The sequence below is a fragment of the Artibeus jamaicensis genome, unplaced genomic scaffold (genome assembly GCF_021234435.1).
Source record: "Artibeus jamaicensis isolate MK-2021 breed Jamaican fruit bat unplaced genomic scaffold, CSHL_Jam_final contig_196, whole genome shotgun sequence".
Classification (NCBI taxonomy): domain Eukaryota; kingdom Metazoa; phylum Chordata; class Mammalia; order Chiroptera; family Phyllostomidae; genus Artibeus; species Artibeus jamaicensis.
In genome coordinates, this window is record NW_026521401.1 from 4,136,699 (window position 1) to 4,163,536 (window position 26,838).

At 49.3% G+C, this 26,838-nt stretch overlaps 1 protein-coding gene across 1 annotated transcript in view; it reads right to left on the reverse strand.

Moving 5' to 3' along the window:
• NECTIN1 (nectin cell adhesion molecule 1) overlaps positions 1-25,522 on the reverse strand; it is a 64,979-nt gene extending 39,457 nt beyond the window's left edge. The window contains exon 1 of the mRNA XM_037147317.2: positions 24,570-25,522. Within this exon, the coding sequence (XP_037003212.1) occupies positions 24,570-24,648 (79 nt within the window). The 5' untranslated portion in view covers positions 24,649-25,522. The remainder of the gene's footprint in view (positions 1-24,569) is intronic.
• Positions 25,523-26,838: the final 1,316 nt, after the last annotated feature.

The following is a 26,838-nucleotide window of genomic DNA, read 5'->3' on the forward strand; positions in this document are numbered from 1 at the left end:
GTATCCAATCTGCAGCCTGCAGGCCTCATATAGCCCAGGATGGCTGTGAATGTGGCCCAACACAAAATCATAAATTTACTCAAAACATTATAAGTTTTTTTGTGATTATGTGTCACAATGTTTTTAATGTGTGTCTCAAGTCAACTCTTCTTCTTCTAGTGTGGCCCAGAGATGCCAAAAGGTTGGACACCCCTGTAACCTTAATCTGCCTCCATTCACCTCTTCTGTGGCTCTGAGCAACCAATGCACTGACCTTCTCTACCTCCCTTGGCTGCCTGTTTTAAAAGTGTATGGTCATGATAGCTGGGAAATTCTTCCTGCTGTTTAGCCTTGATCCCTTTTGCTGAAGAGCAAGGGCAATTCCCCGGGCCTTTTGATACAGATCCCAGGAAAGGGTCAGCCACCACCAGATGCCATCCAGGCTAAACGAGGGATGGAGGGAGAGGTATCTGTGTACTGCCACACCAACTCTGCAGCTGGAAGACAGTGTAGCTTCACTTTTGATTTTGGCTGGGCTGGGCCTGGCTCTGTCACTTGCCCCTCCAGTGCCCCCTCCTGGTCCTACCTTCTCAGGGGCATTTGCTGAAGCCTACATTCTCTAGAGTTGTTTAACAGGGAGGCTTTGGCTCCAGGTTCCTGGGTTCAAATCCAAGTTCTGTTACTGGCTAGCTGTGTAACCTCTGACTTTTAGTACTTGTTTCCTCATATAAAAATGAAGCCGTAGTAGTAACTTCCTTGTAGATTGTTGGGAAGACTAAGTGAATTTCTATAAGCAAAGCACTAAGAGCAGAACCTGGAGTAGTAGAATGCTCGGTAAACAGCTTGGGTTGCTGCTGGCCACCATGCCTTCTTAACCTGTAACAGCACTCGTGCCTTCTGTTGATGCAGAGCCTGCCTATGCGCTCTTCTCTTTTTTTTTCTTTTCCCTCCAGTGCCCCCTTATCTTTCAGGGGCTCTAGACTGGGTCCAACCTCATTGCTGCATGTTCCCACCAGGCCATCTCCTTTGGCCCAAAATAACTTGTTCGATGTCTATCCCTCACTAGACTGCAAGGTCCATGAGAACATGAATGGCAACTGCCTGCTCAAACTGGGCCCCAGCACCATGCCAGGGCCTGCATGCAGGTGATCCATCACTTAAGAATTCATTGATGCCTACATGACTGGGAGGCCATGGTGTCTCAAAGCTTACCTGTTTCAGTGGAAAGAGTCTGGGGCCCAGGCAAGTTTGAGGGGCCAGTTCTAACCACAAGCTTCCTCTCCTGACTTCATTGTATCCCACATACTGGAGGCCCAAAGGTAGTCAGAAAAGGTTTCATGCTGGGTGCCAAAGGGACAAAGAAATGTTTTACAGCAAGGACACTCAGACATCTCCAGAGATCAGAGAGCAGCTGGACCTGAGAAGTCCTAGCACCTCATTTTCTTGTGCCCTTCTTGGTCCCTGAGTGCCTTGGACTTGGCCTAGTGGTGGAGCACAGTCATTGGTCCTGTACATATCCACTGTGTACTAGGATGGGCCAGAAGAGACAGCATAGGAACAACTAATCCAACCCTCTTGTGTGCAGACAGGACACTGAGGCCAGAGAGTGCCAAGGGAGAGTTGGTCAGCAAGTGGCTGATGATCTTTCCCGAAAGCTCACTTGGCCCACAGTAGCAAACCTGCTTCCTATCTGACTCTCATATTTGACTCCCATCATCCTGGATTATTGTTAAAGTAACTATCCTATTCAATCCTTCATGTGAAGTTTCAAAAGGATCATGTAAATGCAAGGTAGCTTACTGCCGGGTTAATTCAATGTGGGCTTGGCCCTCCAATACTGTCCACTCCATGCCTCTTTTCCAAGACTAGTCACTGTTCCTCTAGGAAGCCTGCTCCAGGGAGGTCCACTAGCTCCCCACTCAGGGACCCTGCTTTACTATACAGAGATGTCGATCTGGGGTGAAAGGAAAGTTCCTGGGGGCTTGCTTAAGGCCATACAGCTGCTATTCCTTGGCAGTCATCACATTCAGGCAAGTGCACCTAAGGGCAGGGCTGTCTTCCTCCTCCCTCCGAATACTTCTTAGACTACCCCAGTGTTTCTTGAGGGAGAGAGAGTCCAGAACTGCGGGAAAAGAGCTTCTGGGGACAAAGGGCAACCCTGAACATAGTAAGAGGTCCCTTAGGCTTCCTAGCTTTTACTTTCCCATCTATAGCTAAGTGTTGTGAGGGCTCAGAGTGGGCCTGGCTCTCCTCCTTGGGGTAAAGGCAGGCCATGGGGTGATTGAGAACACCCTGGTACTACCAGGAGGCTCTCCCCAGCCAGATGGACAGATGCAGAAGAAGGCACAGATCAAGTGTGTCTATGTGCATGCTCAGGAGGTAGGGGACCCAGATGAGCAGAAACATGGGCAAGACCCAGACTGGCCTTGGCCGTGGGTGGAAAGCAGCTCCCAAGATAAGGCAGCATGCATCCTGGGCCAGGGTATCAAGCCCAAGACTAAAAGGGGGCTTGGATATTCTACTTACAGCCCAGTGGGGGCTTCTGTGGAAAATGTGGACAGCTCTGGCTAAAAGCCTGCCACTCCCATGTGGAATTCTCTAGCAAGTCCTGAGCTTGTCTGAACTTTCCTTAAATATAAAACAGAGATAACCACCTTGACCTTGGAGGTTGCCACGAGGATAAGGTGAGAGTGCTCTGTAGATGCCATAATGCTTGTAGGAAGAGGGGCACTGCCAGCAATGGAGCAGGCTGAATTGAAGGAGGCTGTGTGTATATAGAAGACTAATTACTTTTAGATCAAGGGTGGCCAGGAAGGCCACATTAAAAGAAAGGACATTTGAGCCAGGAACCAAATGTCAACCATGTGCCTATCTGGGAGAACATTTCTTGCAGAAGGAGTAAGAGGTGCCCAAAACATAAGGTAGGAGTGTGCCTATAAGTGTGGCTGGTTTAGCTGGAGGGGAGAGATGCAGGGGCCAGGTTATGGAGGCCTGGGCTTCTCCTCTGAGCAAGATGGGAGCCACTGTAGAGTGTGAACAGAAGAGGAATACATTGACTGCTAAGACTGCTGAAAATACACTGTAGAGGTGGGGGCAGGAGGCTAGTTAAGAGGTTGTAACAATGAGAGCCAAGACCAGAAACAGGGCAGAGGTAGGTGGGATGGGTGGTATATGTAGGACTCAGGAGCCCACCTCTCCACCTCCCCTAATTCTCCAGGTGGGACAGCTGGCAGCCTATTCCCTCTCCCAGCAGACAAGCTATCTTCCCCATCTTGGGCTTGAAAGGGAGGCTGGGGGGTGTAGGGGTGAGGTAGAAGCCCTGCATAAAACAATGGCCTTGAGTCAAGATGAGAAAGATGGTTGTCCCCCTTTATTTATAATTGTCATTAGAATAAAGTTCTCTTTGTGCCTCCCCTTGGCAGGCTGGGAGGCAGGGCCTGGCTGCTTTTTCCTACCTTTCCCTTCTGTCCCACCTCTTCCCTGGACACTGGTTTTCCTCTAACACACAGAGATCAAATTACTTTTCACTCAAAGGGAAAGATATTATCTTCCCTTACAATTCAGCATCAACACCAGCAACTGACATCCCCAGATTAAAAAGCAATTAGATGACTTTCTTTCTGCAGAGGCAGAAGGTCTTTTTGGCACCCTCCTTAGGAACTGGATCCCAGTGTGGGGAGGGCCAGCAGCTCTGATGACTACATGTGGAGAAGGCTGACTGCCTCACCTCAGTCCCAGGCCCAGCACCTCACCCACCCACTAGTAGCAGGAAGGATAGAGACTTTCCTCTGATTCGGAACTGCTGGGTGTCCAGGAAGATGTCTCCAACCATGCACCACTATATCTTTTCTCTACACATTGAACCCTGAAAGTAAGAGTGGAAGCTAAATTTGTCCCTTATCCCCCAGAAAATACAGTACTGATTGCTTTCAAGCTTATTTCAGATAAACAGCATGGAATGAGCCCCAACAGGGTTTCTGATCTCTTGGAAATGAGAAAAGATAAGAAAAAAGAAGGGACCTCAATGATTCCTTCAAACTAGAAACTCTGGTTCTCTACTTCCTTCACTCAGTTAATTTGTGCTGATAGCACATGTGAAAATAAGTGTTCATATAGCCCATTTGGAACATTTGTTTGCCCTATCTCATTTAATCCTCATGAAAACCTTTAGAATAGGTATAGTCCTGCTTTTATATTCAGCTGGCCAATACTCCTAAGAGGAGAAACTGAGGGCCAAAGGTAAAGTAGATAGTCCACAGCACAAAGCTAGTAAGTGGCAGGGAACCCAAAGCCAACCCTGTCCTTCAATTCTTCCCCATGGGGCTGGGTGAGGAAGGGGACAGTTTTAGAATTCATTGTTTGCCTTCTAGTAGTTTCCATCTGACAAGGACAGCATGGCCACTGACACCCCTGCTGGCTGGTATGGTCAGGGATGGTTAGTCCCTCCCTAAATGACCCTTGAAAGATGTAACTGTTTTCATCAGACACAGGTGTAAAGGCTACCACTCTTACAATGGGCTCCTGCTCATCCTAACAGCCTAAGCCTCATGCTGTCCTCTCCCTCTTCCATGCTGGGTTCTTTCCTCCAGGATATTTTAGGTACTGGTTTTCACATGCTTTTGGGAGCATCATCTTCTACTGTGTTCACTACACTCCTTTTCTGGCTAAGGGTCACCCCTCACTCTGTCTTTTACTGCCCACACCACATTCTGTTCCCACTTCCTTTGCCAAACCTTCTATCCCATCTCTCATGCCAGTGACTACCTAGGTGCTCCACAAAAGCTGAGGGAACGACCCCTCCCCAACTTTTCTCATTTCTTAGCATCCACTAGGCAGCTCCCAGACTCAGCCATTCCCATTTAATCTCTACTATGCCAGGTTGCCCAAGCTCCCCCTCCTTCTAGGTCCTTCTCCAGGATCACATCTCCCAGATGAAATTCACTGGCATTGGTGCTTCTATTCCTCTTGTTTTTGTCTAGAGCATTACTGAGTGCATATTATGTGCCACACACTGTGCTAGCTTCACCTGGGTAGAGGTGATGGTGGGAGTGGCAAGAGGTAGAAGGTATAGGAGTAAGAAAGAAGAATGCATTTTTCTTTTTCTCCAGAAGCTCAGTCTAACAAGGACCCATATGTGAAACCAAATAATTACTGAGTGATAAGTGTTGTGTGTGTGTGTGTGTGTGTGTGTGTGTGTGTGTGTGTTTCAGAGTATGAACCATAAGCAATGGGAGTTCAGAAGAAGGAGTGATTCTGAGAGTGATGAAAGAATCACAGAAGAATGAGATTTTTAAATGGGTCTTGCAGAATAAGCAGGGATCCATCAGAGGGAGAACAGGGAATATGAATAAGTCTTTTTTTCTTTTTATTTAATGTGTCAGGGTGACACTGGTTAACAAAATTATACAAGCTTCAGGTGTACAAGAAAAGACTGTGTTTAAAAGCATGGATGTGGCTACAGCATTGGTTTTTTGGTGCAGAGGTAAATGGCAAAGGATGTGGGTACCAACCAGCCTAAAAAGGCTTTGTATTACACAAGGGTCTGCACTTCACCTTGTAGTAACTGGGTGCCATTGATGCTCTTTAAGCAGGTTAGTGAGAAGGAAAGGACAGTGACATGGAATGCTAAGTAAAAGATTCCAGTCACAAAAGACCACAAAGTGTATGAGTCCATTGATGTGAAATACCCAGATAGGCAAAGACATAGACACAGAAGCAGATTAGTGGTTGCCAGAAGGTGGGAGGAGAAGAAATGAGGAGTGACTGAAAATGGGTACATGGGTACATGGTTTCTTTTGGGGGTAATGAAATTGTTCTATATTAGGAAATAGTGTTGGCTGCACAACTTTGTGAATATACTAAAACCCACTACATTGTACACTTTAAAAGGGTGAATTTTATGGCATGTGAATTATATTTCAATATAAAAATGAAGTAGGATTGATAGTGGGGAGCTAGACCCTACACTTAATGGAAGCAAACAGTCCACTGAGAGATCTCTGCAAAGCTGCAGCATTCCTCAAATGCGGGAGTCCCCTGCTTAGCACAGCTGCTCTGAGCTATGGCCATCTGAGGTCCCAGACTGTTGTCTTCTTTCCTCCCCACCCAGGACTGATTCTGTTGGGATGGGGGGCAGCGGAGATATCCTGGGATCCCCCTCTCGGGCAGACTTCTTCCTGCCCCTATATCCAAGAGGTGTGGTGGAACATTATGCCTAAGACCAGAGTGACAGACAGGCCATCTGACAAGCAGTACCACTTATTTTTGAAGACAGGCAGGTCCCCTGATAACAGAGCAGTCACAGAAGAGGCTTTGCCATAGATGGGGAAATTAGGGCAGAAAACACCATGCAAAGAGAACAGTCTGTCCAGAAATAGGAGAGAAAATCCTTGCTCACAACCAAGTGTGTCAGGGCCTTTCAGAGCATGTGAGGTCAGAAGGGAGCTTGCCCGAGGTGGGGTCCCAGGATCGTTTCAGTGCTCCCCACCCCAACAGAATCAGTCCTGAGTCAGGGATGGAGGAAGATAACAGGGAATCCAGGGACCATCCACTGACACTTGTCAGGGCCCATTCTATTCACTGGGGGTGGGTGGCAAGGGGAGGAGAGTCCTGGGATGAGGGGCTCCAAAAGAGTCCTTCATGTGGGGGTACATAAGAGTGTTCATTCCAAGGGGAGGGAAGCAAATACCCTACTCTCTAAGCCCTATCACCTGGAAAATCTGTGAGGACTGAATTTCCCTAGACATAGGCTGGGGAGGGGGCAATATATCAGCCATCACAGTGGGTTGAAATTTCTGATATTGTAAAGTACAGCATGTGTGAGAGAGAGCCCTGGTTGAAGGAGATTTTGAGGTGCCTGGATGGAGTGAGGAAGTGGTGTTGAGGCAGGTGTGGCTGAGGCTAGGCACAATTACAGGCTTTCATGCCCCAAGGTTCCCCTTCCATCTTAGGTATGGGCAGAAGGGCAGGGTTAGCCCCCCCAGGCTGTATGGTGACAAGAGCAGGGATGGGGGTGGGATGGGAGAGTGATACTATAAGACTCCTGATTCCCTGGCAGGCAATTCACTTTATTTTTACTCTGGGTTTAGTGGTAAGGACAGGGCAGAGAAGAGAAGGTGAGGCAGAGCAGGTTTGAGGGGAGGACTTCAAAGATTTTTCCCAGCATGCCCCAGGCCACTTCTCTCACTATAAACCACAGTCTCAAGCCAGTTGGTTGTCATGGAAACAGGCTGGATTAGAACAGATGGTCTCTACTAGAAAAATTCCAATTAAACAGAGCAGAGATGGATCAGAAAGGGGGTGTGATATGACTAGGCCACAGAGGACTCTGCCCCACAACCACACGTACCCACCCTAGCCTACCCCACAGTGGAGAGGAAGCCTTTGGTCATTTTCAGCAGAGCAGGGGCTAGGTCAGAACGATTTTCTGGGAGGGTGAGGGATCTCAGGTAGATGGAGAAAGCTGCCTGGGGAGTGGGTAGTTACCCCTACCCCCACCTCTTCAATTCTTGAAGTTGCGGTGCACACATGTAGATTTACAGAAACACTGAAACAGAGATACATGGATGCATATTTTCACACCAAAGCACAGGTGTGCAAATAGTTCTGTATATGTAGGTATGTATATGTATGTGCATGTTTACATGCACAGAAACACATGGGATCATGTGCACAAAGGTTATTAACCAACATCATTCAGCAGAGACACACTCTTAGAACAGCACAAAGAAAACGCTTTGGAAAATATAGTAACTTAATTCATTTTACTTAATAAACAAATATGAATCTATCAAGTGCCTGAAAGTAGGAATTATAGGTGTGCGCACACACGTACAAGTGATAAGGTCACAGGCTCAAGGACACAGGATAAATTAACTAACAATATCACAGGAAGTTATGACAATACTGGGAGGAAATGATGAATTTGGAAATAAGAGAAGGTAAAGCCTTGAAGGCTGAGTGGGAGCTTGCCAGGCAGTGTGGTAGGGCTCTCCAGACAAAGGGGACAGCAAAAGCAGAGGCCTGGTAAAATGAAAGGTGAGAGATAGCGTGTGGAGGGGACAAGCCCAGTGTAAGTGGACTTTGGAGTGCAGAGTAGTTAGTGGAAGGGAAGACTCCAGAACAACCTAGGGTATAGGTGGTCTAATTTGTGACTCAAACGCTAATACCCACACATAGAAATGTGATAGGGTACACCTGCCTGCAAAGCCACACACTGATGCACAACTTCAGACACATAACCACAGAGCCCCTAGTCCCCAGGGCTTGATGCACAGGAGGTACTTAGTAAATGCTGACTAAATGGAAAAAGGTGCTTTTGTTTGCTGCAAACAAAATGAATGGGTATGGGATGTATCATGAGAGAGGGAACCATGAAAAATTTTCCTATCTTGGCTATGGGGTTTAAACAAAGTGCCAAGAAAATAGAAAGGTATGCAGAAGAAGAAAACCTCATAACTTACTGGGGTTGAGAAGGAGGGGAAGCCAGCCAGCCAACTCCCAACAGTTTACTGTGCACTTATGGAGCACCTACTCTATATAAGGCACCGAACTACAGCTTGCAGAGATTTTAAAGTTGAGTCCTATATTTCAAAGTGCTCAGGGTCTAGGGTGAAGAGAGGAGAGAAAGTACTAGGAGACAGGGAGGATGGCTTCAGGGGAGGGAGCTATTTGGGAACTATTTATTTCACAGGTGGATATGATGGGGCTCTGGGCTCAGCCAGAAGCTGGAGCCAAGGCACAGGGGCAAGAGTGGAAGAGCTGGGAGCTAACTTTGGCTGGAACCTAGCAGTGGGGGATATTTTTAGAAAAGTAGGTTCTGGCTACAGCAAGAACCTAGACCAGTGGTTCTCAACTGGGGGTGACTGTATCCTGCCACCCCCTACCCCGGGGAAACATTAAGCAATGTGTAAAGATTTTTTTATTGTCTCATGGTGGGGGGAGGGAAAGGATGCCACTAATATTTAGTGAGTAGAGGCCATGGATGCCACTAAACATTCTCCAATGCACAGGACAGCCCCACACAGCAAAGAACTGCCTGGCCCAAAATCAATAGTGCTGGCCTAGATCATGGGTCTGTACTTAAGTGAGCAGCACTGGGGAGCTCACAAGGGCTCTGACAGAGCAGGAGCATGACATGTAATCTTCTTGCTCTGATGGTATGCAGGCTACACAGGGAGAGGGAGAGGCTCCAGGATGTCTCAGAGTTGGGTGGTGGTAGCACTGGGGAGAGGTCCTGCAGAAACGAACCAATGAAAACAGGTAATAAATCAGATATGGAGAGTAAAGGAGAGGAGGCACAGCTCCAGAGAAAGGCAGAACTGGGGTTCTGAGTACAGAAAGGGAAGAGTCCATCATGGGCCATGCTCTAGGAAAAGAATGAGGTGGCTCCGGGCTGCACACATGGCATAAGGTCACAGTATCCAGTTGGTGGTTAGAAAAGCTCGCCTGGGGTGCAGGTCTGGCTGGAGTTGGGCAGAACAGATTGGGTAATTATTCTCTTAAGTCCTAAATCCTCCCTGTCTCTACCACATCCATAGGTTCCCTCTCCCCTACCCGGACGACACTCCAGGAGATGTTTGTCTTCTCCCACGTGTACCCATTTCTGGCCTCCCTCAGGCTGCTGTGGTCACTCTCCTTTGCAGCATCTGCTGGCCACTTCTACTTAGCTTCCAGGTCTCAGTATCAAAGTCACTTCCCCAGGGATGCCCCCAGGTGTGAGTGAGTATCTCCTTCACAGCCCTGTGCACCACCCAGAGAACAGTGATGATACCAGATTTGAGTATAAGACATTATTACTTGACTCCTAGTCCCAGTTTGTGCAGAGGATTAAAACAGGCAGGAGAGGTTCCTGTGTCCCTTGCTTCAATTCTTGCCTCCTTTTCCTTTTGCCTTTTCTTTACTACCTTCCCCTGCCCTGACCCCATGACCTATAAAAACAGCCCTAGAAGGAACTATTCAGACAGATACCAGGATGGGATTGCACAAAGGACCCTGAGGAAGAGGCATGGAAACCTGGGCATCCTCCAATAAGAAGCTGTCCAGTAGTTAGAGATGACAATGCCACCAGAAGGCCAAACCTCAAGGACATGTGACTCACTCTAAACCTCCAGTTCTGCTTTGATACATGACAGGGCTACCTGTCATCAGATGCCTCCTGAGACACATCAGCCTTTGAATAAAGCCTTTAACCTCAATTTGCATTGCTTAAAGTGCTTTTTCTTCACACACAGTACCTGGCACATAATGCTCAAAAAACATCTGTTAACTGACTAACCTCATCTAAAGGATTTCCTACAGGATTACCCCAGGACCCCATCTGGCCAGTCAAGTGAGTCAATGGGGCTGATGGCACTGATGAGGAGAATAACTAGAGATGCCCTTTGGGGTGGTCACCCTTTGGGGTGGTTGCAGGGCCTGCCCTTGCTGCAAAAAATATCTAGGGGCATCCAAAGAGCCTATGAGAGGAGGCTAGTGAAAACAGGTCTCAAATCTCTCTTAGAGATTAAATAGCAGGATGTCTCTGGAGGCCAGAAAGGAGATGGGAAGGAGGAGGGGGTGGCCCAGGGGAGGGGTGGAAGTGGGGACTCCTTTTCAAGGGTTTGGGAATAGCCCAGAAGTATATCTAGGGTTGGAGGTGGGAAAGATAAAATTGAGGGAAAAAACACCAATGACATATTAACCAGAGTTACCAATTATTAACCAGCTAGACTCTTGAACTTGAGGGGCCAATTTCTGGCTTCATCTTTCATCATTGTTGAATCCCAAGCACTTCTGGCACTCCTCACCCCCATCCTGCCTCCCTGCAGACTATCTCCATCCCAGCCTTGCTCTTATCTCCCAGTTTCCTCTCCTCCCTTTCCCTGCCTCCTTTCCTTCCCTTCTCTGTGGCTGCTGTTCTGGAGTATCAACCCCTACTCCCAGCCCTTTAGGGTATCAGGAGAGAATGGGATAACAGTGATTTAAACTACTATTTGGGACATGTCCTCATGCTTGTTTGGTCTATGTGATCTGGAGGCAATCCTAGGGATATCTCCCTGCTCAGCCTCATGGTTTGGCTAGGGGAGGCTGGAGGTACCTGGAGGAGGGAAGAGGAAGCATGAGAGCATGCCATCCAACTAGGCCCTGAATCTCCTGTTTGGGAAGGGTCTGATGCCAGGGAGGGTGGCAAGGAGCAGCAAGTCTGGGGGATATTGGAGAACAGGCTCCAAGTCAAGCTTCCTGGACTTTGGAGCAGGAGTGCTGGAGCTGAGTTGACTGAAGGAACTTTGTGGGGGGCAGATCCTGAGTAGCCTCCTCTTTGGAGTTCAGGAAGGAGGTTTCTTGGTTACCCTTAGTATAAAAGTAAGTCAAGACTCCCCATGGGTGAAAGACACATTTAAACACTGGCCACGGAAACCCAGGGCTAAACCAGTATCACCAAAGAAGCAAAGCAATCTCAGGGTCTGTCTGGGAGTTATTAGTGTCAGGACAGTAATGAACTGCCTGTGGGTGGTAGACTTCCAACCACAGAATTTGTACCAATGTCGGGCATGGGGTGCCTCACTCTCCTGCAGGCCTTGGTTCACTTACCCAATGCTGTGACATGCATGCCACAGGGCTGCTGCATCATGTCATGAAGTACTGATGGGTGACAGGAGAGGTTACAAGATCATCCATATGACTTCCCACTAGATGGTCACATCCATTCCATTTCAGCTGGCCCCCACCCATCCATACTAGGGCAGTTTGCTTAGAGAATTAGGGGGCTGCCACGGTTGCCTCCAGGGTAATGTGACTGCAAGAGGTTCTGCTTCTCAGGCCCCACCCCACCCCACTGTCCCCACTGTCTTTTCTATGCCCTGAATCTGGGCAATATGCTCTTTCTCTCTTTGACCTCTCTCTCTGTCCATAGCAATTTAATCCCTTAATTCCATATGAGGCAAATGGGTCTTTCACTGCAAATTATTGTTAATCCAAGGAAAACAGGGTTGGGAAGGAGTGAGATGAAGTGGAGAAGTGTGAAGGCAGCCAACTCACTCTGCATCCCTTTGGATCCTTGGGCAGTTAGGGGGATAAGGAAATCCTAGATCAAATCCCTGGGCTGGTCAGCCCTGTTGGAGCAGCATACCCGTGACTGGGATCTAGTCAATTTGGTTCTGAGGAGAGCACCTGAGATGGTTAGGTGTGTCAGACTTGGTTGAATGAGCTAATGGAAGAGAAGGCCCTGGGAACTTGAGGCCATCTTTAAAGACATCATGTGCAAAATCTGAAGGGCTCCACATGATTCCAAGGGCATTGAAACAGGTTGGAGCTTCAGGGATAATAGATTTCAGCTCTGGGCAAGAAAGAATTTGAAGCAGTCAGAACTGTACTCTTCCTGGTAGGGTGGTGAATTCTCCCTCACTGGGGTTATGAATGCTGAGGCTGGATGATCAAAAGGGGTTTTATGAAGTGAATGGGTGGTACATTATTTGAATATCCTACCAATTCTGAGACTCTAGGATTCTCTGACTTACTTTCTAAATCCTCTCCTACCTTTCCCTATAAGGCAGGGAGGTACTCTCAGCTGAGGGCCCCACTGGGAGGGGAACAAGTGGATTGGGATGTTTAACCCACTTTTAAGGGTGAAGGATAACTCAGCCCCCTGCCTAGCCACAACTGACACTTAGTGTCAAAGCATGGAGGACTTAGGGAAAGTGACAGGCTTATGAAGACATTACCCCATAAGGCCCCAGCTCCTTCTCTCCATCTCCCAGCCAGGCCACTGCCTGGTGGGGATTAAGGGTGGCATCTTCAGATGTCACATGCTGTATGTGAGATCAGAGGGCTGATGTTGGACTGGAAGTTCCAGGAAGGGCAGGGATGTCACACTTACTGCCCAGCCTCTGCTCTCCACTCAGTGCCAGGAGTACAGAAGGCACACACTGTCAAGCAAGTCCAGGAATGAAACTGTCTGTTCCTCTTCCACCACGCCACACTAGGGAATTGGGCTTCCCCCAAGGACTGCTACTGGGCACTTAGGGCAGCTGCAATCTGGGGTTCTTGATCAAGGGCATATAACTTATGCTTCGAACTACCCTTTAAGAAGGGAGCACAGGATGGCTCCCAAGGCCCACCAGGCACCTTTCCAGGTGACCCTCTGGGCACTGGGGTGGTTTTCCAGGAGCCCATGGCTTGAGCCCCTAATCTACCTTTTCTGAGTTGATCACCCTGCAGAAGTCACAAGAGCCCAGCTGAGGGACCCCCCCTCTCCAACTCCCAGGCAGCATGCTGGATCAGGAACTGCAGGGAGGGCCCCTGAGCCTTGCTTTCTAGCCCCAAGAAACCAACCTTCCTCTAGATGAAGGGTCCCTGGGTGCACAGTACTAGTAACAACCAAGTAGTGTGAAGACTTGCTCATACCAAGCACTGTGCTAATTGCCTGTGTTATTTACTTCTTTGAAACCTCCCAATGATCGAGTACCCACTTTACAGTGAAGAGAATTCAAGTTTAGAAAAGATAACACACAGATATATACATAGGCACATGTTAGTAATAAGAGATGGAGACCACTGTCTCCAAAAAAGCCCGGTGGTTTCAGTCAATTTTCTGGGGGAAAAAATTGTCAAACCAGTTATTTGTGATGTTATAGACAAAACAACTATCTAAGATTGACCTCTCCATACTCTAACTGGCTGCTGGGAGGCAGTGCAGACTCTGCCTCAGACAGTCATTATCTTTGTCTGCCTCTCTCCCAACTTCATGGAGCTGGGTGAGAACCCTTTGCCTCCATAAGGGGAGAAGATGGCAATCAGACTCCAATCAGGTACAGGTGTCCCCCTACAGAACATGTGACCCTAGGCACATACACTGCATGTACCTCATGTGCACATATAAACCATAAACCTGTCTCACATACACACAGCACATAAAAACACTTGTAAAGAATGCATAAACTGGCACAAATGATCAATACCACACAAATTGTACATGAGTACCAAGGGATGAGAATAATGGAGTGATGGGAGATGGAGAGGAGAATTGGGCCATTCCCTGGGGGCTGGTCTCCAGAGAAGCTTCCAGATGGCACAGTCTGCCCCTTGCTGCAGACTCCCTGGAGGGAAGAGGGAGCCATAGAGACCTTCTCCAGCCATCTGTGAAACACTGCTGAGAAGTGGATGCTAAGAACTGTCACTGCCCCCCCCCATTCTATTAGCAGCCCCTTCACTACTGACCCTTGGAGGCCCATTATCTGACTCCTGGGAGAGGTCAAGGGTGGGAGGGGTGCTGGGGCCTGGCAGGGACAGGCACAGGGGAGCACGGGGCTGCTGAGTAAGTTCTCCAAAAGCCCATTCATCAACTGAGTGGGGATAATCAGGGTGCTCAGCACTGATTATTGTCTGGGTACCATAAACAAAGGCAATAAATCTGGAAAGGGACTGAATAGGAAGGTGTTTTGGCAGCAGGGCTGGCCACCCTGCCTGGGAAGGGGGAGTAGGTCCATCCATCATTCTGAGACAGGCAGCAATCTAGGCCAATGAGATCAGGTCAGTTTGGCGCTGAGGGAGGTAGGCAATCATAAAAAGATCATCCAGTGCAGTGCAGCTGCTTGGCTCTGATTTTACATATTTACACTGAGGAAGAAGCCTGTCCTTGCCTCCACTCCAATTTTTATCCAGGAGCTGCAGTAGAAACCTCTGCCATTGACTCAAAACCCTCAAAGGAAGCCTGGTTCAGAGGGCAGAGAAGAGGTGCATGAAAATGACTTAGCTCAATAACACCACCACCCTAGGGCAGGCAGGCTCTGGGCAAAGCTGTCCATGATCAGCTGCTGGGAATTCTGGGTGAGAGCAAGAGAGACCAAAACCTTCCAGAAGCTTAGGACAGCCCCTGTCTACTAAAAAGGACAATCCTTAGGTTTAGATGGAGGTCTGGTGGGTGTTAAGCCCTTCTTCCTCCTATTGCTTCCAAGCAGTTCCTGGGTACAGGTCACATTCCAGTCCCAGGAACTGAACCCATAGCTCTGACCTGTGTCTGGGCCACAGAGGCTGCTCTGTAATTCAAGCTAATGGGGCATGGATAATAGAGAACAGCACAAGGTCTAGGATGAATTTCTCTTTGGCACTGAAATATGTCAGATGACTTTTGCAACTGAGTTACCTTACTAATTAAGGAATGGAGTTTGTGAGGTCTGAGTTCACATGATGATCTGCAGGGTCAGCTGGAGTGTACTGTTAGTCTTAAACCACACTAGGAACAGTTTTGATTTTTCTGCTCCCATGATACTCTTTCCTGGGACAGTTCTCTACCCTAGCTGCAAGGGTGCTGTTGTCTGTGCCTCCTCCTACCACCCTCCCTGTTCCTGAACCTGCCTGGGGCAGAGGAAACAAAAGTCCTTTCATTACAAGATCAAAGCAGCAAGCACAAGTGAACACCCTAAGTCCCCTCTTCCCAGGTAGTGCTCCTATTCCCAGGTAGGAACCCCTCCCTTGCCATCTTTTGGAATTCTGGGTGAGGGCAAGAGAGACCAAAACCTTCCAGAAGCTTAGGACAGCCCCTGGCATAGGATCACCTTGCTGAGCCATGGACCCATCCAGGATTTGAGGTCAGCCTGGAAACATCTTCAAAGTTCCAGGCAGATTCTTTGAAAGAAGCTATTATACCCACCTCTAGTCTCACAGTGAATCATGGTAGGAGGCTCCCAAATGGCATCAGTGATGTCCAAAGGCTCAGGAGATAAAATAATGATAATATCAAGACATTTTCTTATAGCAAGCCACATTCATACTCCCAAGACACAACAGCAACACTGGAAGGATACACTAGGAATGGAATGATGGTACTTGTAGTACTTTTAAGGTATTCACAGGACACAGCAGTAATGACCACTGAGACTGATGATAAGCACTAATAACTCCCCAAACACTCCAGGGGTGCACCAGGCTATTTCTGCAGCATCAAAGAGAGAAAGATGGTAAGAGATAAGGTGCTATACAGGGGTAGCACTATGTAGGGGTGGTGGGCATTCTGGAAGCAAGGTTTTGTATTACTCCAGGCTTAAACTGTCTTCCTCCATCTCCTACCCACTCACCCAGAGAAGAGGCAGCTTAGCCAAGTGGTTTGATCATGGACACTGAGCCTGACTTCCTAGATCTGAATCCTGCTACTTACTAGCTATATTACCCTGGGGAAGGTAACCTAACCTCTTCCTGGGCTTCATTTACCATATGTAAAAATGGGGAGAACAGAAATACCTTCCATGTCAGTTGTTGGGAAGATTAAGTAAGTTATTATATGTAAGATGTTTACAACAGTGTCTGAGTGTCCAAAAGCTCTTGATAAAAGTTTGCTAATAAGCAACCATGTAGCTGCCTAGCATGTATTACCAGCCTGATGATAGGCTGATGCTGCATTAGGCCCTGGGGATACCAAGCCCTGTCTGTAATAGACCCCATTGTTTTGGAGCGCTGTCTTACAGAGGATAAATTCCCATAACTATAAATTGAGATGCAGAATTGTATTACTACTGGGTGGCATACATGAAGTGCTGGTGTGGGGGCTTTGAGATGAGAAGAGTTAGCCCCAGCTCAGGATTCGTAAAGACTTCATGACAGAAGTGACTTTTGATCTCACTATTTAGATATGAGAAATAAGAGAGAACTTTGGGGGGAATGGCATGTGCAAAGATACTGTGGTGGGAAAGCATGGGGCATGAATAGAGGGGTGTGTGGCTATGGGGCTGACTATGTTGAGAAGGGCAGTGGGAGATGAGCCAGGGTGGATCAGCCAACAAATACCTCTAAGTCTGTGAGTGTACATTCATTCACGAGGCAGTGTGGGTAGAATGGAACCAGAGAGCCAGGGGTCAAGGAGAGAAGTGAGCCAGGGGCTGCTGCAACAGCCCGATGTATAAGGATGTTGCTACCAGTCCCTTCTGCAGTGGAGTCACATCAAGTAGCAGCAAGGCCGGTTTGGCTCAGAGGTATCTTCTCTACTTCCTTTGTCTTAGCTGCTAGTAGCATTTGCTCACAAGACACTAGGAGTGATAGAGGGGGTGCCTGGGGTGCTGATCAGGGGCCAGATAATGGGAGCCCATGGAGGCAGCCTATCCAGACCACTTGGGGCTTACACTCCAGACAAGCTGTAGACAGTGCCCTCACAGGGGCCAGTCCTGGTCTCTCCATTCCCCTTTTCGCCAGAGCAGGGCTAGACTCCTGTCTGCAGGTTGGCACTCCCATTTCTGCTGGCTGATTTGGTGGAATGACTCATTTGACTCATGGGCTGGCCTGTGTAACCCCTGCCATGGGAGCAGACCAAGTCAGCCCATGTGCACGTAAGAACCAGTTATATGGGACAAGCATGTACTTTCCTCCCCAAGACTGAGGCACTGAGAAGGGGCAAGCTTTCCTTTGCTCTTGCCTTGTTTTTCCTGTCAACATCCACTGAGCCCTGGTGGTATTCTGGTGACCAGCAGGTATATAGGATTGCAGGGGAAGTAAAGCAGAGAAGGGAGGATATAGGCAGAGACGAGACCCTGGTTGTCAATAGGCATTGGAATCTGCTAAGAAAGAACAGCTTGGTCTTTGGTAAAAGGAACCCCATGATGGAACCCAAGGCTCCATCACAGTGATTGTGGGCAAATCACTATACTTGCAGGAAAGGGATGGGACCAGGAAGCCCCTGCCAAGACTGTCAGCTGGTGAAATTATACCTGAAGTGGAGGGGCAATGCTTCCACCATGAAGTATCCAGGTATGTACCTTGACCTTCTAAACAGAAAAATGAGCCAAAATCAAGGCCAAGGCCATTGTGAGGATGCCAGACTCCATCTCAGCTGCTAGGATATGTCTCTCACTGTCTCCAGACCTATGGGTGTGGGTGGGTATGCTGTCTCCCATGCCCAAAGACTCTCCTCCATGGAATGGTGACTTGCTGAGCTTCTCAACAGGCTCCTTCCATAGAAGGTACCCTCTTATGAATAGCCCTGGAGGGAGCAGTGCCCTTGTCTCCTTCAGGCAGGGAGCAGAACTGAGGATCCAAGTGGACAGAAGAGCCCATATTTCCAGCTCTAGAAGCTTGAATTCCAGGACTGGGGAGAGGGGTTGAAGTGAGGAGGGGAAAGGACTCCATTTAAGCCCATAGATCAAACTCAAACTCCCAACTGGATAGACATTCTTGTGACCATGGCCACTGGCCTGTTTTGCTGCCTGGGCCATGCCTGCAGCTATGTCCCAATGGAGCCACCAGCCAGCAGAACTAATGTTCTCTAATGAGATCTGGGCCAGTGGCAGGGCAGGTTTTATTGTCTGTGGCTTGGTAATGAGACTCCTCATAAACTGGAAATAAAACTGGGGTCTGCATAGAACAGAAGGGAATGGGAGGTGGCCCAGGAAAGGGAGTTTACTCTGCCTACTAAATCTCATCCCCTTCCTCTCTTTGCTGCTCCATCTAGTCCACAGTGCTTTTAGAGCACTGTTCTTTTTCCTTAAGTCTAGGCCCACACTCTGGCCCTATGCCTGCCTGTGCCCTGGGGCTGTGTGCTTATACTTCCTGGGTCCTGCCTTTGTCTCAGGAGATCCCTAGGGATGATGCTTTAGCATCCTGAAGGACACCCTCCCTCTTGGCCCCCCTGCCAGTCTGTTGGATGTCTTGTACTCTGCCAACCTGGGACCCAGGCTCCATGGTCAGTTCTAGTTGGCAACCAACCAATGTCCTCAACTGACCCCTGACTTCCCCAAGGAGCTGCCCTGCCCTGGCTTGTTGTAGAGGAAGAGTGGTGGTAGCTGGCGAAGCAAATGCCCATTTCACTAGACATGTTCTATCAAGGCCCTGCTCAACCTCTTGGGTATCTGTCTACCCAGCTCATTTCATTTCTTTATCTACTAAATTTGGAGTGAGAAGACCTGGCATCTAGTATGGCTACAGTGGTATGAGATGGTCAGCAAATTACCAAAGCTATCTCACTTTCCTCTGTGAAATGGAAGAACTAATACCATTCACTTGGAGTTACTTAGAGGGTCAACTGAAAGAAAGTAGCAGCTGTAAAAAGTGCCACAACATGTTTATTTTTGGCAAAAGGATCCAGTCTGTGACAGGAGACATTGGCAGGCCTTTCTGCCAGTGAGCAGGAGGTGAATATGGGAGGATTCTCAACCTATGTGGCCGTACAATCTCACTAAATGAGATGGTACCATGAAATGCTGGAGAGAGGGTCCTGTTGCCCATCCTATCCCAAAATGTGCTAGTTTGAGGGAAGGCAGGGGCTGGTCCAAAGCCCTCTCTGAAAGCCCCAGGCTGCTGCCATAGCAAGTCCTCCAGATGGGCAATGGTGCCCAGCTGTGCCAAAGCTGGGAGAAAGGTAGGTGCTGGGGAGAGCCCTTGGTGAAATATAGAATAAAGGCTGTACAGCCCCTGATGCTTGTGCAGCACCCAACCCCCAAAGTAGGGTGCCTGTAGCCAGCCAGGCCACTCCAGCCCCTCAGGGCTGCCACAGCCTCTACCATAATTTCCAGATAGGGGCAGAGGCACACTGCTCAAAGCAGCTCCTGGTTGGAGACAAAGGAAGCGAGGTAGTAGTGGATAGGGAGCTGAAGAGAAGACCAGGACCACTCAGAGGAAAGGCACAGGGAATAGGAGTAGCTATTACTTACTGAACATTTATCTCACGCCTTGTGATGTGCTAAGTGTGTTTCATACATATTGTTGATCTAGCCTTCACAAACTTCTTTTGAAATCAGTGTTAACAGAAACCCATTTTACAGATGGGAATACTGAAGCCCACAAAGTGACTTAACCAAGTCTACTCAGGTAGCAATTGGTAGCTCCGGGATTCAAACCTAGTCTACCTGGCCCCACTTTGCGGTTTCATTATGCAGGGCAGCCAAATAGGATAATCTCCAGGTTGTAGGGAGGGAACCAAGTTATCTGCTGCTCTCTTTTAACTAGGGCATATAACCACTGCTGCTCTGCCCTGGAACATTATGAAGGCACAGATGCCATAGGTCCCTGAGAACATATACCTATTGCTTCTTCCTTCACCTCAGGATAAACCTTGGAATTATCCATTTCACTGAAGAGCCTCCAGTCTGCTGTGCTGTCAAGAAGTCTTTCTTTGTATCATTCTTGCATCTCTCCTGCTGCAGAGTTCATCTTTCCTTGTGGAATGGGTCAGTGTTTGGATATTAGGTAAGATGTGTTTTCTCCTATTTCTTCCCTTTCTCCATCTCCTAACTCCAAATAGCACAATAGAATCTGGAGTTTAAAGGGTTAACTGGACTAAGGAGTGTTATCTTCAGCTCAGGGCATTTCCTTTGCAAGCTGATCCCTGCTCAGATCTTAAGTTACCTCCTGCCCAAGCCAGCACATCTGCTGCTGGCTTTGCAGACCTGGTCTCTGTTAAGAGGATGGGCATCAATGGCGAATAAACACAGAGTGACGGGCTCCCAGGACAGCTCTCTTTGCTTCTCCTTGGCCTTCATTCCCACTTCCCTTTCCAATGCAGGGACTGCCATTTTCTGTTGCATGGACCAGGGATGCTTTCAGGCACATGTATGTTGCCCATCTAGACACACATATGATTCTACAGGGGTGTTCATGGAAGACCAAAGCCCACATTTATACTCCTTTTTAAATGCCCAGAGTATGCCACATTTCCCCTCAGATGATGCTTTTCTCCAAGTATCCATGCAGGAAGCAAAGGTGCTAAATTAGTAGCTGAAAACCTATCTCCTGAGGTCCCTCCCAGCCATTCAGGGATCCTGAAAAGTCTCAGGGCAAGCCAGGTCCCACTTAACACCAGGTTCCACTAGAGCTCTGCTTGCTGGAGAAGGTGACAAGAGGGAGAAAGTCTCTCTAGGTAAGCATCTCCTGTGAGGATGCAGAGGCCCAATCTAAAGCTGCAGGCAGAGCACAAAAAGAAAGTAGTGTCCAGGCTTGCTACTCCTTAAGGACTTGGAAGCCTGTGTTAGAAGAAGCTGGCTAAGGGCACATCCTAAGTCTTCTCCCAAAATCATTCTCACTGACACTGACATAACTACAGACATTATTAAGGCTCAGAGTCACTCACAAAATCCTAACTGGAAAGACACAGGAAATTATTTATATGAGAATATACATTTGATGTATGGCCACAGTGACCAATAGATACCAGTGCTTATACCTCCTTGTCCTAGTGCCCATGGGCCTGCACATGCACAATGAAGTGTAGATAACTAACTCAAGTACACAAAGTTTTGCACATGTATTCATGTACCTACTCTATACTGAATGTGAGACTATACATAGACTGTCAGAAATGTTATAGCCTAAGCCCCACAACTGGCTAATAATGTACATTCTACCCTGGCAAACTGGCTAACATTCAAAGTAAAAAAAAAAAATCGGAAAAACAGGTGAACATACAGATGCCCTCTTTGTCCCTTTCTCAGTAGGATCCATTCAATTTACCAGATTAACTAGGAAAGAAACAATCAGGAAAAATTGAAGGTAAAGTCATACCTCCCTTGGGTGTTTTGTTTGTGATGAACAATGAACATTACTCAGCTGCTAAACAATGGCAGTATCATAAACACAGCAACTGGGCTTTACCCTCTGCCCCCTACCCTGGTCCACTGGCTTAGCCATCAGCACAGGGTTCTGGCCTGTGAGACCATCCTGGCAGCATACAACTGAGTCCTGGGTCAGACAGTGGCCAAGTATACCACTGTGAGAAATGGGGACAGAGGAAAATAAGCCAACAACCGTGACACTTCTAGTTTAAAAGGAAGGCAACATAACAGCAAGCTATGCACAGGTGCAAAGAATGGTTGTGCTGTGGCCAGACAGGTCTTCTGAGGGTGTGCATGACACCTGGGGTGTGTGTTTTCTTTCCAGACAAAAGGTTTGGGGAAGCCAATTAGGGAGGGTGTGGTATAGGTGGGATACCAGCTCCACACTCGCTTCTTAGGCAGGTTCTCTAACTTCTCCCTGGGCTCTTCCTGTCCCTCTTTTGGGACATAGCTCCTATGACTCCCTTGCTCTCTCCTCTGAGCCAACTAAAGGGAGGTTGTTATCTCAAGTCCTGTGGAGCTTCCAACCACCCTGCCTGGTAAAGTCTATGTTGCTGAAAACACACTTCAGTGTTTACACCCAGATTGGGAGTATTCTGAAGTCAGGGGCCATCACACACACACCAGAGGTTCCCTGACCCCCACCCCTCTGTGGGCTCCTCTCCTCACCCCTTCATGCTCAGGGGAACCCAGAAAAGAGCATCAGGCTGGCAAGTCCCCTGAGAGAAGCAGCAGCAGGCAGTCGGAAGGAAGCCTGGGAGTGGCGGGGGTGGGGTGGGGTGGGGGGGGCTGTGGGGAACAACTTCTGGGCCAACCAGCCTATCTGTCCAAATGTCAGATAGGCAATACCATATCCAAGGGTCCTCCCTTCAGAGTCACCAAGGGCACAGGCACTGGGTGCAGGAGCATGGTGAGTCCAGGAACTTTGGCAGCCACTGATGCTACCCAGTCATAACAATTACGATCAATCAGTGAGCTCTTATTAAGTGCTTTTCTAGTTGTGGTTACTTCCCTGTATCCCTTCCCCTCCACCTGGATTTTTGGTGGGGAGTGTCCATACTTGACCCAGGTGACACCTCTCTGCCTTCTGAGGAAAGTGGAGCGGAGGAGGCATCCAGGCCTGCAAAGCAGGAATTAACCACTAAGCACCCCAAAGCTAGGGGAAGAAATAACCAAAGGAAGGGAGAGAATAGGCCTGAATTATACCTCCTTCCCCAAACCTTTCTATCCCTTTATCTGACCCAAGATTAGGTTAACCCCTAGTGTGCCAGACCAACTAGAACTCCAGGAAAGCTCTTCCTTAGCTGGGTCCCAGGTGTGGGCAATATGTAACTGAAGGTTTTCCAGAAGCCCAAACCCCGGTCCTCAGAAGGATTTGCTGCTGACTCCCCAAGGAACCCAGTGTGAGACCACCCAGCCTGAGAAGAGACTCAGTCAAGCTGCTTTGAAATAGGTGGTGACATCCATGCCCTGGAATTTTCCCCTCTTCCACACACCTAGCAGGGCAGCACCTACAGGCTGCAGGAGTGGGGGGACCCTGGTGCCAGCCTCCACAAAGTGTTTTAGAGATCATTGGCCATTCCTTGAGTGAGATTTTCAAGGCTCGGGCAGTGAGCTGGCAGCAGAGATGGGTATAGATGTGATGAGTCCAAGTTCCTGCCTTCTGGCCCCCAAACTCCGCAGCCAGGATGGCCCCCCGGAAACAAACTACCCAGCGAGGCTGCTGCACCGCTGGAACCTCATCCTGGTCACTGCCAGCGGTGCCCACCATCTCATATTCTTGCTCCATGCGGGGCTAGTCTCTCTGTACTCCGACCCTTTTCTTTACTCTGCCACCCTAAGGCCACGGCCATGTGCTCCAGCCAAGCCCCCTCGCTGCCCCTAAAACCAGCATCTACCTAGAGCGGTGGGGGGTGGGGGGTGGTTTCAGGTTTCTTCCTGGAGGACCCCCCCCCCCCGCCCCTGCAGTCTCATACTCGCACTGGTGTCGCCAGCTACCAAGAGAGCCTGCTTCAGGGACACAAAGGGTTAAATCCAGGCAAGGGGACTCCGTTGTATTTGCCTCAACACATTTTCCAGTCCATTCTCCATCACTAAATGCTGGGACTGGTCCCCGCCTCTGCTCCCATCCTACTGGTCAGAGGGGCCACCAAAGGCCACCCCAGGGTCGAGCGGCCGATTAACTCTTCAGCCACCAGCCCTTTAAGGAAGAGCAACCTCCGGAAAGTGGGTCATGCAGCCACCAGGCTGGCACGAAGCCCGCGGCGTATCCTGGGGTGGGGGGGAGAGCCCCCCAAACGGGCAGCGAGTTCTGAGGAGAAGCCCCGCCCCTCCAAGGCTGCTAGGTTGAGCTGACTCGCTGGCCCGGCCTCACCATCCCGGAAGGGAAGCGCAGGTGAGCAATGATCTGCCTGTGCCACAGTAGAGGGCTCTACACAGAGATGTGGGGCGACTTGGTGCCGGAGGGGCCCGAGCACCCAACAGCCTGGCAAAGGGGCCTGAGAAAGAAACAAAGCACCCCAGCCACCCTCCAAACCTACAGCCCACCAGCTCGGAGACTGACGCCCTCTCCCCAGGGGCTGTTGTTCCCCCCTCCCAGACTGTGATTATTTTGCATTTACATAACAAGCAGTGTTTCCAAACTGCTTCTCCAGTGGAGAGCTGGTTTTTTATATATATATATATATATATATATATATATATATATATATATATAATATTTATATATAAATATAAATATATTTATATATAATATTTATATATATAAATATAAATATATTTATATATAAATATAAATATATATAAATATATAAATATAAATAAATATAAATATAAATATAAATATATAAAATCAGGGGAGAGGTGCTCTCTTTTGCTACATACAGACTTGCATTCGACTTCCTCCCTGCAAGGCAGGCTACCTGCCATGCCTCCCCCGTTCCCAGCGCCTTACCTAAGTCTTGACTCAACTTTTCTGATTTCTTTTGCTCCCTACAACCCAGACGTGCCTGCCATCCAGCTCCCGCCCCAGGGAGCCATTGGATGGGGAAAAATAATAAAAAGGCAGAAGTGGAATGCACTTACCAGGGAGGAAGAATGTAGCCAAGACGAGAGCGAGCCCCCACCAGTGTCCAGCAGAACCCGCTAGCCCCATCCGAGCCATTGGGGGCCGGAGATCCGGCGAGAAGGGCCTTGATGAAAGTGCTCCTCGTGTTCCAGAAACCAGGTGGAAGACGAAGACAAACCCCTGCCTGCCGGCGATCGCTCGTGGATCCAGGTAAGCCGCACCTCGGGGTGGGCGGGGTGGGCTCAGCACGGCAGCAATCCAGGTCGCTCAGAGGCTCAGCAGATGCCCGTCGCAAGTTGCACGAGTCGTGCCCCCTTTCCTCCTCTGTTCTCCCGCGCCGTTCCCCTCTCTCGTCTTCCACACAGAGCGGTCTGGAGAGAGGGACCCACCCCCCAAGAAACCCGGCTGCCCAGCTGCGAGGGGCTCCCGGCCCCAGCGTGCTCACACCCTTGCGCTCCCCGCCAACTTGCAGGCGTCCATGGCCCGCAGTCCTCCGAGGGGGAGGGGTGGGGAGGTGGACGAGCCAAAGCAGCGGGCGGGCGCGTGGTGGGCTCAGGAGGGTCCAGGCAATAGGCTCGAGGCCCGGTGGCCAGCTGCTGGGGAGGCTCGGGCTGTACGAGTCTGTGTGAGGAAGCCAGCCGGGTGAGCCGGGTGTCCCCGCCGCCACCCACGCTTAGCTGGGCCACTGGGACCCGCAACAATGTGGAGCTGCCTGGGCACTGGGTGAAGCCACGATCCCTCCTCTCGCTCTTTCTCTCACTCGCCTAGAGCCAGCCTCTCCCTGGCTCGTCAGGTGACGTCAGGGGGAGGGGAGGAGTTAGTGTTAACTCCAACCGGCTCGGCCTGGCAGCCCACGCCTAGCCTGGCCTCCACCGGTCTGCAGGAACCTTCCCGATCCGGCTTCACGCAGCAACGGATCCCTAGCGAGGGCTGTGGTCTTCTGTTCAGGCTCAGCGGCTCGGGAGTTGCCCCTTCGGTTGCTTTTCAGCCTGGAAGAGGGCGGGACAACCAGCGGTACTACAGTCACCGAAAAGGGAGGCAGTGACCCCTAGTGGCTGGCATCGGGGAAGGAGCTGCTTGGTGAGGGTGGAGCTAAGACCCGAGGAAGGACAAACGCGCAGTCTGTCGTCATACTGGATCTATTAAAGTCCTAGCTGAAAGGGCTTCCACAGGACCTCTACTCCAATCCTCGCCCCATTTTATAGATGGGGAAACAAAGTCCCCCAAAAGGATAAGGTGACTTGCCTAGGGGTACAAGGGCAAAGAATGATAGAGTTGAATTAGAACCGAGGACCAGACCGCCTTCTCTCCATCATCTGGATGCCAAATGGAGAGGCAGCTATACAAGGAACCTTCTGGAGAAGCCAGCGATGGGGGGTAGTGGGTGAGATGGGCCACTGAGGTTTCTGGTCTTTTCTAATTCCCGATCCCTTCAAGGGTTCATTTTCCTAAAAACTGAGCTCCTCCCCTCCCCAAATAGAGCATTAAAGGGAGCTCTTTTCCCTTCGATGATACTTGTTTTGAGTGATTTATGGAATTCCTGAGAAAGTGGTCCATCCAATCAGTGTCCTAGTCAAGGCAGGCACCCTCTCCACCAACCACCACATCCTGGTGTTGATGGTATGGCTTCTTGCCAAGGCAGCAGGCCCTAGAGGTCCTGGGCAGTTTGAAGCCTACCCTCTCCTCTTTCCCTCTGGACCTCCTATCCCCATCCTCTCCCCCAGGAGGAGGTGGGCAGACAGACATCTAAGCAGAACCTAGCCCTAGTCAGGCACCTGGCCGGAGTATGCTCCATTTGCCCATTGCTGCCCTTTGCCCAGCCAGCAGGAGCAGAGGGGAAGTGGTTCTTCCTCACAAAATGTAAATTCTACTTCCAGGTAGTAGGAGAGTAGGAGGGTGGGTAAGCAGGGCACACCACTTTCCCATTATTCTCTTGGTTTCTGGCTAAAGTGGTTTAATTCTGCAGTCACAGGAACACTCCTGCACTCATGTATTTACCTTCAACAAATCTAACCATGCATTCTTGTTACTAATTACTGTACCAGGCTTGGATATACAGAGATATCATCATTGTCCTAAAGGCACTCAGTCTAGTTGGAGGATAGAGGGGAAGACAGACAGTTCAGTTGGGGAGGTGGTGGTAGGGTCTCCACAGGGACTGAGTCAGTCATCTATCAGAAAGGCATGTACAAAAGGGGGAAGGCAGTAAAGAGACTGGATTTAAGGTAACTCAGTAAGCATGAAAAAAGGACAAGAGCTGAATGAGTAGGGCCTCAGAATGCTTCG